This window comes from Pan paniscus, chromosome 7 (assembly GCF_029289425.2).
Source record: "Pan paniscus chromosome 7, NHGRI_mPanPan1-v2.0_pri, whole genome shotgun sequence".
Taxonomy (NCBI): Eukaryota; Metazoa; Chordata; class Mammalia; order Primates; family Hominidae; genus Pan; species Pan paniscus.
In genome coordinates this window covers 157,939,043-157,951,529 of record NC_073256.2, presented here as the reverse complement: position 1 = coordinate 157,951,529, position 12,487 = coordinate 157,939,043, and the positions used below count along the sequence as shown (strand labels likewise).

General features: G+C 55.3%; 1 protein-coding gene across 4 annotated transcripts in view; it reads left to right on the top strand.

The window, feature by feature from the left end:
- AGO2 (argonaute RISC catalytic component 2) overlaps positions 1-12,487 on the top strand; it is a 116,144-nt gene that overhangs the window by 78,525 nt on the left and 25,132 nt on the right. For all 4 annotated transcript variants that reach the window (XM_034966651.4, XM_034966652.3, XM_034966653.3 and 1 more), the window contains 6 exons: positions 577-724; positions 1,537-1,656; positions 1,805-1,927; positions 6,348-6,481; positions 8,489-8,673; positions 10,165-10,324. In XM_034966651.4, the coding sequence (XP_034822542.1) occupies positions 577-724; positions 1,537-1,656; positions 1,805-1,927; positions 6,348-6,481; positions 8,489-8,673; positions 10,165-10,324 (870 nt within the window). The remainder of the gene's footprint in view (positions 1-576; positions 725-1,536; positions 1,657-1,804; positions 1,928-6,347; positions 6,482-8,488; positions 8,674-10,164; positions 10,325-12,487) is intronic.

Below are 12,487 nucleotides of genomic sequence, written 5' to 3'. Positions count from 1 at the left end.
AACTGAGCCATGTGGCCCTTTGCCCTGCACTAGCAGCCCCCGTGCCCTCATCCCCACACAGAGGCCAACCCTTCCTGTGCCTGTGGGCCTCCCCCTCACTCACCCATACTGCACCCAGGCGTCTCCTGCTGTCACCGTGCGGAGGCCCTGGCTGCCGGAACCGGCCTGGCCTGCTTTCCTCGTCCTGTCCTGGGGGCTTCAGGCCTTCTGGGCACCGGGAGCGCGCGGCATGTAAAAGGCTTCCAGGGTCACCACGGTCTGCTGGAAGACGCGCAGGCCTTTCTGGTTGTGCCCATTCGTCCTGACTCCTTTACACACACTGTGACATTGTGGATAATTTATGAGTAATGATGCATGCAGGTATTTTTTGTTTCCCAACTCCAGAAACAAAATGAGAATTTAGGGGCTCAGAAACATTCCAGATAACCCAAAGCACATGACATGGTTTTCACTCCCGGAAGTGCTCTGAATGTTTGCTCCTCACACGTCACCCTAAAAAGCAAACGCAAATGAAAAGCAGCGCAGGGGAAGGGGCTCCGGGATGACCTTGGCCTGAACAGCCCCTTTGCTCCTCAGATTCCCGCTGCAGCAAGAGAGCGGGCAGACGGTGGAGTGCACGGTGGCCCAGTACTTCAAGGACAGGCACAAGTTGGTTCTGCGCTACCCCCACCTCCCATGTTTACAAGTCGGACAGGAGCAGAAACACACCTACCTTCCCCTGGAGGCAAGTCACCTCTTCCTGTGTGTCTCTGGGGGCTTGGGAGGGCGGCGTCCCAGGCTGGGGCATGCAGCTTCGAGAAACCGCCGAGGCCCCAGTCAGGTACAAATGGCACTGCCTCTGCTGCTGCAGGAACGCGGGTGGGTTAATGGGCTTTGTTACACCTCGGTTTTGCCTTCAGTAAAATGGGGTCCGCAGCTCTCTTGTGGGATTGGCGTGAACCTTGCCTGAGGTTGTGTGTCACGTGTCCAGCAGGCCCCGCAGCGGGAGGCAGGTGCTCCGTCACTGCACCGTTGCGTCATTCACTCTCCTCTAACATCACGACTCTTTGAAAAATCCTTGTCTTGGGAAAGGATCAAATTCCGACCCTGAGCCATGTGCTGTAACTCTTCCCTTGGTGTTTAGATTCTGGCACTTTCCTGTCATTCAGGTAGGGCTGGGCGGCTCCAGCACCTTGTCCCACAGGTGGACGTCTTTCGCACCTGCAGCTGCTTTCACGCCCGCAGCCACCGAAGACTGGAGAGAGCCCAGAAGTGCCGGTGTCAGGACACAGCCCCGCTCACCTGGTGGGCTGGGCACAGAGGCCATGGGGTCTCTGTGTTCGCGTGACGTGGGGTTTACTTAGCAGGCATTTCTGTTGTGAAGCGGAAGGCCGTGGAGCAGCCCCCACAGCAGACACCTGCACAGCACTTCATAGCCCAGGGATGAGGCAGAGACGGTCCCAGGCAGAGCCAGGCCACCAGCCCCTGAGCCCCCTGCCCGCTCCCCTGGTCACTCCAGTGCAGCACTGACGGCCTGTCTCTACATCCTCTTCACAGGTCTGTAACATTGTGGCAGGACAAAGATGTATTAAAAAATTAACGGACAATCAGACCTCAACCATGATCAGAGCGACTGCTAGGTCGGCGCCCGATCGGCAAGAAGAGATTAGCAAATTGGTGAGCGTCAGTCCCGGGCAGGGCTGCCCTGTGGAGTCCAGTCCGGTTTCCCTGGCACAGAAACCTCTGATGCTTGGAACGGAGGCAGCTGCTAGAGAGATGGGAGGCCTCTGCCCACTCCGTGCGTTTTCTTGTTTCCCTTTGCCAGATGCGAAGTGCAAGTTTCAACACAGATCCATACGTCCGTGAATTTGGAATCATGGTCAAAGATGAGATGACAGACGTGACTGGGCGGGTGCTGCAGCCGCCCTCCATCCTCTACGGGGGCAGGGTACGTGCGGGGCGGCGGGGAACGTGTGGCTGCGGGGCATGTCTCTGCCCCGCGACCCCTCTCAGGTTCTGAGCCATCGCCCGCGGTGTAGACTGTGTTCCATGCAGGAGAATCCTTTCTACTCCCGGCTGAGCCTGTAAAAGATGTGAGATTTCATAAAGGAATGGCTTTCCTTGGTCCTTTTTAAAGTTTTTCAGAATTATCCTTAATGTTTTCAGAAGATAATTTTTATTATCCCATGAAAGTTTAGAGAGCACCATTCTGTGTGTGACAGACACTCACCGAGGGTCGAATTATTTCCCAGAAGGCTGTACTGCTTTTCTATTCTTTAACTTTTGCTTTGGGGATGTTTGGTAACAGTTTTTTGTCCTTGCTAATTTAACTTCTGGTTTTGTTTGTTTTGAGGCAGGGTCTTGCTCTGTCACCCGAGCTAGAAGGCAGTGGCATGACCTGACCATAGGCCACTGCAGCCTCTAACTCCCGGGCTCAAACAGATCTCTCGCCTCAGCCTCCCAAGTAGCTGAGAATACAGGCGTGAGCCACTGTGTCCAGCCCTTAACTTCTCCTTTTTATCAGTGTGTAACCAAAGGTGTCCTGAGCACTGAGCCCTCCAGGGTCTCCCCTCATTTCCTCCTGGGCTCGCTCGCATACCACGGTTGCAAGCATACCATGTCTGATGGGAGGGCCCAGAGGTGACCATGCTGGAAGGGACACCAGGGCTCTGCAGGGTCTTAGTGTCAGAGGTCACTGACTTTCTTAGGCACCTGGCATCTGTGTAAGGGTCTGCCTAACCTTTCACACCCTAGTTTCTACCTAATGGAATTTTATTCTCATCCTCAAGACCTGTAGCGAGGTTTTGGTTTGTTTTTTGTTTGTTTGTTTGTTTTTCCTGTCTTACTTTAAAATATGGGTTCTGGGCTGGGCGCAGTGAGTGGTTCACATCTGTAATCCCAGCACTTCGGGAGGCTGAGGCGGGTGGATCGCTTGAGGTCAGGAGTTTGAGACCAGAAACCCTGTCTCTACTAAAAATACAAAAATTAGCCTGGAGTGGTGGTGCGCACCTGTAGTCCCGGCTACTCAGGAGGATGAGGCAGGAGAATCCCTTGAACCCGGGGGGTGGAGGTTGCAGTGAGCTGAGATCACACCACTGCACTCCAGCCTGGGCGAAAGAGCAAGACTTGTCTCAAAAAATAAAAAATACTTAAAAAAAACAGTTCTGTTTTTTAAATGTTTCAGAATTCAGAAGATACAAAAGAATTAAAGGAAAAAGTATCTTTTTTCCCAGTTCTCAGTTGCCCTCTCAAGAAGCAATTGGTGTTCTTTCTCCTTTGTAAAATCACCCAGGGATGATTCACCCCTTTTTGTGAAAATAATAGCATCACCTATATTTCTGTGCCTCGCTGTTTTCTAGCTAATATTTCCTTAGAGCTCACTGAGAGGCTGCTGGCCGTACTGTGTTGCTGTTCATGCGTGTCTTGTCCTCTAGCACTGCTGCGTGGCACCCCATCACGTGGGGGGTCTGTGTCCCTGGTGGTGGGCATGGCCACTGCTTGTCTCTCTGAAGAGAGTCTGAGCAAGGCCCTTCAGCCCCTCCTTGGCTCGCTTGTCCCCCGAGGCCCCAGATGCTGTATAAACACAGCCCAAGCCCAGGAGGAAGAGCCTGTGATCCCCCTTCATGAGTCGGGGAGGAGACGCCCCGGGAGGGCAAACGGGGTGCCTGGCCCCTGTGCGGGGATGGGGCTTTTGAACCCAGCACCGCTTCACAGCCCTGCTGGCTTCTGTTCCCTCGGGCTTCAGCTGTTAGCAAGGGCAGTGGTTGTCTGAAAAACAGAAGAGCTTGTGTAAGCCAACCTTGCAAAAATCTCAGAGTGTAGGGATTAAGAGAGTTTGTAGGCTGGGCGCCGCGGCTCATGCCTGTAATCCCAGCACTTCGGGAGGCCAAGGCAGGAGGATCACCTGAGGTCAGGAGTTCGAGACCAGCCTCCGGTCAACATGGTGAAACCCTGTCTCTACTAAAAAATACAAAAATTAGCTGGGCGTGGTGGCATGCGCCTGTAATCCCAGCTACTCGGGAGACTGAGGCAGGAGAACCACTTGAACCTGGGAGGCAGAGGTTGCAGTGAGCCGAGATTGTGCCACTTTACTCCAGCCTGGGCAACAGAGTGAGACACTGTCTCAAAAAAAAAGGCCAGGCGTGGTGGCTCACACTTGTAATCCCAGCACTTTGGGAGGCTGAGGCAGGTGGATCACCTAAGGTCAGGAATTCGAGACCAGCCTGACCAACATGGAGAAATCCCGTCTCTACTAAAAATACAAAATTAGCTGGGTGTGGTGGCCTATGCCTGTAATCCCAGCTACTCGGGAGGCTGAGTCAGGAGAATCGCTTGAACCCGGGAGGCAGAGGTTGCGGTGAGCCAAGATCGTGCCATTGCACTCCAGCCTGGGCAACAAGAGCGAAACTCTGTCTCAAAAAAAAAAAACAAAAAAAACTTGTAACTTGTTTGAGGCAGAGTGTTTCTCTGTTGCCCTGGCTCCAGTGCAGTGACGCGGTCATAGCTCACTACAGCCCTGACCTTCCGGGCTCAAGCGTTCCTCCCACCTCAGCCTCTCGAATTGCTGGGACCACAGCCACACCACCACACCCAGCTAGGTTTTTAATGTTTTGTAGAGACGAGGTCTCACTATGTTACCCAGGCTCATCTTGAACTCCTGGGCTCAAGCAGTCCTCCCACCTCAGCTGGGATTACAGGTGTAAGCCACCGCACCTGACTGAGCGTGTAATGCTTCTGTTAATACATGAATACATTTTTCCAGATCTCTAAAACATTATAATGTGAGGAAACATTCCTGTCCCCTACTCTACCTACCCCTGGTCCATTGTTAGTGCAAAAAAACAAAATATCCCTCAGAAAGCAATGTGTACAGCAGGAGTTCTCGACCAGGGATGATTTTGCCCCCCAGGGGACATCTGGCAGTGTCCGGAGACATTTTTTATTGTCACAACTTGGGGGTGAGTGGGATAGCCTACAGGGCACAGGACAGCCCCGTAACAAAGAATCACTGAGCTTCAGATGTCAGTTGTGCCGAGGTTGAGAAGCACCTGTATAGTAAGAGCATGTGTGTGTGTGCGCATGTGCGCGTGTGCGTGCATGCGTGTGCATGCATGCGTGTGTTCATGTGCATGTGAGTGCATGCGTGTGTGTGTGTGCGCACTCCCTGTCTGGAGCCCCAGGCTGTCTGTGAGACTCTTGCACACAGGGAGGCTGGTGGGAACAGGCAGTAGTTATAAAAATATAGGAAACAAAGCATTTATTTCTATCACGTGTCTGATTTCTACAGCAGGCTTGTATTTTGTACGAAAGATGCTTCCTGCTAAAAAAACAAAAACCTCTCCAGAGTAAATGACGGCAGCCCAGGCACAGCCACATCCTTTAGCAATGCCCCCAGGCCTAGGAGTGCCTGTCCCTCCCACATGGGACACTTCCTGGCCCACCCTTCCCTTGAGAATCACTTGAAGCCAGTTCAGAGATTCCTTAGGTGACAGTGCTCCGGGCTGGCTGAGAGCTGGCTGAGAGCTGACAGCGTATTTGCACAGCCCGCCTTTCTCTTCTCAAGTGGAAGTAGCTCCCGTTTCCGACACAGCTGCAGGCAGTGGCATGCTGAGTGGAAAAAGCTATGGGCTCAGTCCCAGCTCTGATCTCCCCTTCCCACATCATTGATGCTAGAGGAGGGGAAATGAGGGAAAGCTCTGTATAGAACAGGAGGCCTTCCTGTAGCATGGCAAGGCCTGTAGCATGGCAAGGCACTTCTCTTCCTCCAGGCTGCTCATGAGGTTGGATGGAGCTTTGGGCCTCCCTCCTCCTGGCTTAGCTCCTATCTGTCTGTTCATTACTTACCCATCCATCCTCCATCTAACTCCATCCATCCATCCATTCATCCATCTCTCCATCTCTCCATCCACCTACCTACCTTATCCACTCATCAGCCATCCACCCACCCACCTTATCCACCCATCAACCATTTACCCATTCACCTTATGCACCCATCAGCCATCCACCCACCCACTTTATCCACCCATCAACCATCCACCCACCCATCTTATCCACCGATCATCAACTGACCACCCACCTACCTTAGCCACCGATCAACCATCCACTCACCCATCAACCATCCACCCACCCATCAACCATCCACCCACCCATCAACCATCCACCCACCCATCTTCCACCAGCCCATCCATCTACTGATCCTGCCAGTTGTCTGCATCACTAGGCAGGTCAGAGACAGGAGACAACACAAAAGTTCTTTCCCTGAGAAGCAATTGTTGGTCAGGGGGACCAACAGTGAGAGTGACAAAGTCTAAGGTTGAAGGAATATGTTTTCCATTTTTTTCTCACCCTGAACCTTTTGCCATTTGCAGAATAAAGCTATTGCGACCCCTGTCCAGGGCGTCTGGGACATGCGGAACAAGCAGTTCCACACGGGCATCGAGATCAAGGTGTGGGCCATCGCGTGCTTCGCCCCCCAGCGCCAGTGCACGGAAGTCCATCTGAAGTAAGCCCGCCACAGGCAGAGGCTCCGGCCTGGGGGTGCTGCCCGATGGGCAGCTCGGGTGACCACTTGCAGGGCTGACTCTGGTTGGGGTGGGGGTGAGGGCGCTGGTATGGGTTTTGATGTCAGGGTTCATCAGCCTTTCCCTGTCACGTACCATTGGCCGGGCCAGGGCAAGACACGCTGGCCCCATCGGTGCCCCTCTCACTCCTGGGACCCACCCTCGCAGTGAGCATGGAGAAGTAACGCAGACCGTAGACAAAACCAAACAGGATCTGAAGGAAATTTATAAGTAGGGGCAAAAGAGAGAATTGGATTCAATGAACTACAGTTATTTTAAAAAATAATAATTTGGCTCCATATTTGTGTAAATTAGAAGGAGAGAATGAAGACAGAATCAGGAAGAGATGGGTCGGGCACAGTGGCTCATGCCTGGAATCCCCAGCACTTTGGGAGGCTGAGGCAGAAGGATCACTTGAGGTCAGGAGTTTGAGACCAGCCCATCTCTACGAAAAATAGAAAAATTAGCCAAGCGTGGTGGTGCACCTGTAGTCCCAGCTACTCAGGGCACTGAGGCTGGAGAATCGCTTGAACCCAGGAGGTGGAGGTTGCAGTGAGCCGAGATCACACCATTGCACTCCACCCTGGGTGAAAAAGCAAGACCCCATCTCAAGAAAAAAAACAGGAAGAGATGGTGAAATAGAGAGGTGGAGAGGCTGGGAGTGTTACCTTCCTTCCCAGACAAGAGGAGTGATTAAGAGGAGAGAAGTTTTGGTTCAGGTCTCTGCCACCTGCCCAGGTGAGCACCGGGCCCTCTAGGAGGCCCAAGTGCTGTGGAAGGGCCTGCCCTCACCCAGGATGCTCGCCTCGGCCAGCACAGCCGTGCCAGGTACGGGCCCAGCGGGACCGTGTTGGGAGCACACAGCAGGGTGGCTCGTGCCTTTGTGCCACACTTCAAAGGGAACATAAAGTCTTTGCTTCCCCGCTCTGTGGGGGCAGCAGGGGAGAACTCCAGCCTGTGAGGTGTAGCCGGTCCCTTAACAGTTCCAGCAAGGGCTGACTGCGAACGGGCATGGCCCTCAGAGCTGACGTCTTGCTGGCGAGTGGCCATCTGTCCTTCTGAGGCCACCTTGTGTCCACACTGCTGGCAGAGGAGGTGGAAGCCTAGAGAGGGGGTTTGGGAAGCAAGCTGAAGTAGGTTAGTTCTGAACACGGGGTCGCCTCCTGCCCCTTCTTTTGTCCTTGGCCCCTTCCTTCACTTTGGCCTGGAGCTGAAGATATGGGTGGACACGCACGTGTTTCTTGACCTGATCTAATGTACAGGAAATTGGACACTGGCTGGGTTGGAGTGCCGTGTCCTCGCCCTTATTGTAGAAGGTGACATGATTCTTAGTCTTCGGCTTAAAATAGAAGCCGCTGCCCTGCCTCCCACCCCGCCCCAGCTTCACAAGGCTGGCCGTTGCCAGCTGCTGCCACTCCTCAGGCTGCGGGCTGTTGTTTTCTCTCGTGATGATGTCATACAGTCCGAGTTATGCCCATCAGAACTACTGGGGGAAAAGATCCAAAAGGACAGTGAGCTGAAAACCTCCCTCACTCTGACAGTGCCTGGCCTGCGCGTGGGGAGAGCGCTGGCCTCCTTCACAGGAGCTCCAGGCGCCGCTCAGCAGCTTTACGGGGACAGCATCGCATCACCGCCCTGGGGCCGCCACAGCCGCGAGGCAGCGTGAGCGCGGTTTAAAGGCTGCTGTGTTACGGTGGCAAGTTAGCCGCATGTGACTTTTGAGTGCACTTACATGTATGTTTAGCACACTTAACCTTTCTCATGAGTTAGTATGTGTTAGGAGATGTAGCTCTGAATTCTGGCCTCATCCAGGACTTTAAGAACAATTTTGACCTCAATGAAAGTGCTTTGGGCTTTGTAAAAATGACGCCCTTGTGTTAGAGCCTCTGGTCAGCCTGAGTTCTCTGCCATTCCCAGTGCCCGGTAGTGAACGGAGCCTTCTCCTGCAGGTCCTTCACAGAGCAGCTCAGAAAGATCTCGAGAGACGCCGGCATGCCCATCCAGGGCCAGCCGTGCTTCTGCAAATACGCGCAGGGGGCGGACAGCGTGGAGCCCATGTTCCGGCACCTGAAGAACACGTATGCGGGCCTGCAGCTGGTGGTGGTCATCCTGCCCGGCAAGACGCCCGTGTACGGTAGGTGTGGGCGCTCCCGCTGGCTGTGGGGAGCCGTCATGGTCTCCGTGGGTGTTTGTTCCTGCCTAAGCCCCTCTGTGTTTCTGCTGCACTGAGAAAGGTGCTCCTTTCGGGCCTTTCAGGAGGCTGAGGAAGAAGAGGTGGTTTCTCATCACTGCCACTTCTGATCACTGTGTTCAGGGCCTGCCTCCCCGTCGTCCTGTATGATGCCGTGGTCCTGGGCAGTCAGCACCCTTAGGTGACACAGGCCTTGGCACATGGGTGGGCACCCCGCCCATCATATAGCATGCGTGTTGGCTGGATGGGGGAGCGTTTGTTTAACGCACAGAGCGTTGCACCAGGGTCACCTCCTGCCCGGGACTCAGCCTATGTGTAACCACTCTGTGCCCACCTCAGAATTTTGTGGAGTTTCGCCAAAGTCCATGCCAGGGGGTCACCCACAGGGCCCCACGCCGAGCCACAGACAGATTATTGACATGTAAAAACCACACTTCTCTCAGTTCAACATCCCAAAAAAAGAAGGGAAGAAAAAGCTGTTGGTGTTGACATCCTGCTAACACTGTCCCAGGGTCACCATTTCCCCAGACCTGCCCAGGGAGCAGCTGACCAGTTGCTTCATGAAAGAGACCAGGAATGGGGGGGGGTGGGTCCGTGGAGCTCTTTGATGTCAGGTCTACATCTGCCAAGGATTTGGAGGGTGCCAGTGTTTTTATTTTTAACCACCCAAGCATTTGCTTACAGCCAGGGTGCCGTGGTGTGAGTGACCCTCCTTTTTTTCTTTTCCTTTTTTTTTTTTTTTTTTTTAGACAAGGGCTGGCTCTGTCTCCTAGCCTGGAGTGCAGTGGTGTGATTTTGGCTCACTGCAATCTCTGCCTCCTGAGTTCAAGCAATTCTCCTGCCTCAGCCTCCCGAGTAGCTGGGATTACAGGCACACACTGCCATGCCCGGCTAATTTTTATATTATTAGTAGAGACAGGGTTTTGCCATGTTGGCCAGCCTGGTCTTGAACTCCTGACCTCAGCTGATCCGCCCGCCATGGCTTCCCAGAGTCCTGGGATTACAGGTGTGAGCCACCGTGCCCGGCCAGTGTAAGTGGCCTTCCTAAGCAGGGAGCCAAGTCCTTTCTTTTAGTTGGGCTCTTTCTCTCCTGCCCTGGGGCCCTAGGTGAGGCATTTAAATCGTTTTGTTGATAAATTGGAGGGATGAGATAGACTCACTCAACTTCCCTTCCTGAGGGAGGGGAAGCCTAGCCTGGGCAAGGCGGGCACAGCCGTGCTGGAGTCTGGACTCCAAGGAGCTTGGCGTCCCCCTCGGGACCGGGGACCCTCTTCTATCACCGACCTCGGACAGAGGGGGACACGCAAAGCTCAGCACAGCTGCCATGGCTGCACTTGCCAGATGGGGGCAAGAGGGCTGGTGGCAGCTGCTGCTCTCGGGGCCAGCTGAGGAAGGGGCGCCAGCAGAGCTGTGTGTGCCTCTCATGTCCCTTAGCCGAGGTCAAGCGCGTGGGAGACACGGTGCTGGGGATGGCCACGCAGTGCGTGCAGATGAAGAACGTGCAGAGGACCACGCCGCAGACCCTGTCCAACCTCTGCCTGAAGATCAACGTCAAGCTGGGAGGCGTGAACAACATCCTGCTGCCCCAGGGCAGGTGAGGCCCGGCCCCTTTACCTCCGCCTGCGGACCAGGGCACAGTGGGACGCCTGGCAGGGTGGGGTGCGGTATGCAGGGGGCAGGGGGGCAGGGGGGCAGGGTCCCCTCACCTGGGCCCAGCACCGTCCTGGCCACAGCAGAGCAAAGATGTCAGACATAGATCTGGCTGCTCACGCTCTGCTGGGGATCAGGGGCGTCTGCAGGAGTTTGAGCACTGTGGCCGGGTTTCCAGACAGAGAAATTTGTGCCTCGAATACCAGTGGGCAAGGCAGAGCAGGGCATGCCTTGGATGGCCAGGAGATGGAGATGGGCTTCCCTGGCTCAGCAGCAGCAGCTACCATGTGGACCAGGGCCCTCCACCATGCTTCCCACGCCAGGCTGGTCATGGATGCTGCGTCATGCTGGGACTTTAGACTGAAAAGCTCCGCATGGGAGCACACTGTTGGCAGCTCCCGGGCCAGGACAGGATATGTGGCCAAGCGCTGGCCACCTGCCGGTCTCAGAGGCCCAGGGCTGACCACCGGGGACGGGGGTTGGGGATGATGGAGCTGCACCCTCCTCTGGCACCTCCTGACTGGCTGAGCATCCAGGTATTCCAGGGCAGGGCCAGGGTTTGCTTCTTCCCCTCCTCCAAAGCCACCAACCTGTGATGTAGGCAAGAAAGACCTCTCCACACGATGACAGGCATCTTTGCCAACCCTGGCAGTTGTCTTAACATTTGGACGACAACAACAGAGAATACGTAGAATCAGATTATTTGTGCGTTTGGGCAGGAGGGAACTGGAGGCCATAGGCAGCCCCTGTGGCGTGGATCTGTTGGAGCTCCCAGTCACAGTGGGGCTCAGCTGATAAAGCCATCCTAAGCCAGGCAGTGCGCTAAATCTGCATCACTGGCACGCCGTCACAGAGTTAAGAATCCTAAATCGAACTGCCTTAAGGCAGTGACCCTCTGTATTTGGAAAGTGGGTGGTGGTGAGCCCCTGCTGTGTGCCCAGGCCTGTGCTTGGCCACCACAGTGTCCTCACACCTGAGCAGCTCTTGAACCCCAGCGGGGCTCGTTCCCGAGTGTCCTACTCAGCAGGACTGATTGGGGCCAGGAATTTCCACCCCTAGCAAGTGGACGGACACGGTGCCGATGCTGCCACACGGGGGGCCAGGTTTTGAGAGCTACCGAGTTACATGCACCGAGAAACAGTCCGTTGAATTCATCAGGGAGCGGGGTGATAACATGGGAAGAACCTGGATTCCAAGTCGAACGGCCGTGAGCGTGGGCGCGGGCTCTGTGGTGAAACGGGTTCGTGGGAATGAGCAAAGACCAATCCAGAGCTGGCTGGGAACTGAAAGTGCTGTTCCTCAGTCAACAGGTTCTGTATTTATTGAGTACCTACTGTGTGCAGGGAGTTTGGGCCATAAGTGGGCAGCACCGGGCCGGAAGTCCTGGTGGAGGCACCCAGGTCATGAGCCCATCGTACAGGCGGCAGGTGCACAGCAGAGCCGTGGGAGGACCGTGAGAGCAGACAAGAGACAGGCCCGCCCACGTGCAGCCTGGGGAATGCTGGGGAACGAAGGCTCCCTCTGGTGAGCTGGGGTGAGCTGGGGCCGTTGGAGCGCCCGACAGTGTGGCCACCTCTGGCTCCGTGAAGCCGAGAGGGGCTGGTGGCCTCGGCCAGGCCAGGGCAGGGGCACAGAGTGGAAGCACCTAGACTTTGAGATGTTTTGAAGATAGAGCCCTGGGACTTGCTGGCAGGTGGGATTGGGCTGTGTGTGAAGGAAAAATCAAGGCCCTTGGCCTGGGCTGCAGGAGAGACCCCGTCGTCATTAGACGGGGAGGCTGTTCGGAGGGTGAGCACTGGGCGTGGATGAACTGGCCCCCACGGCCTCTGCAGGTCATTTGAGTGCAGCTGATGAGTGGACGGTGGGAGCCAGGAGGCTGGCGTCAGGGGAGACAGGATCCAGGAATCCTTAGCAGACAGGTGGTATTCCAAGCCCTGAGCCCTAGAGAAGGCTGGAGTTCAAGGCCTGGAAAGGGAGGAACCAGCAGCGGAGATGGGAGAGGCTGGGGCAGGGAGGCCGGCCGCAGGGCCCTAGGCACCAGGGGAAGTGTGTCCTGCAGCGGGCCAGACGCAGCGAGGCCTGAGGCTCGGCTGTGGGTCTGGGTGAT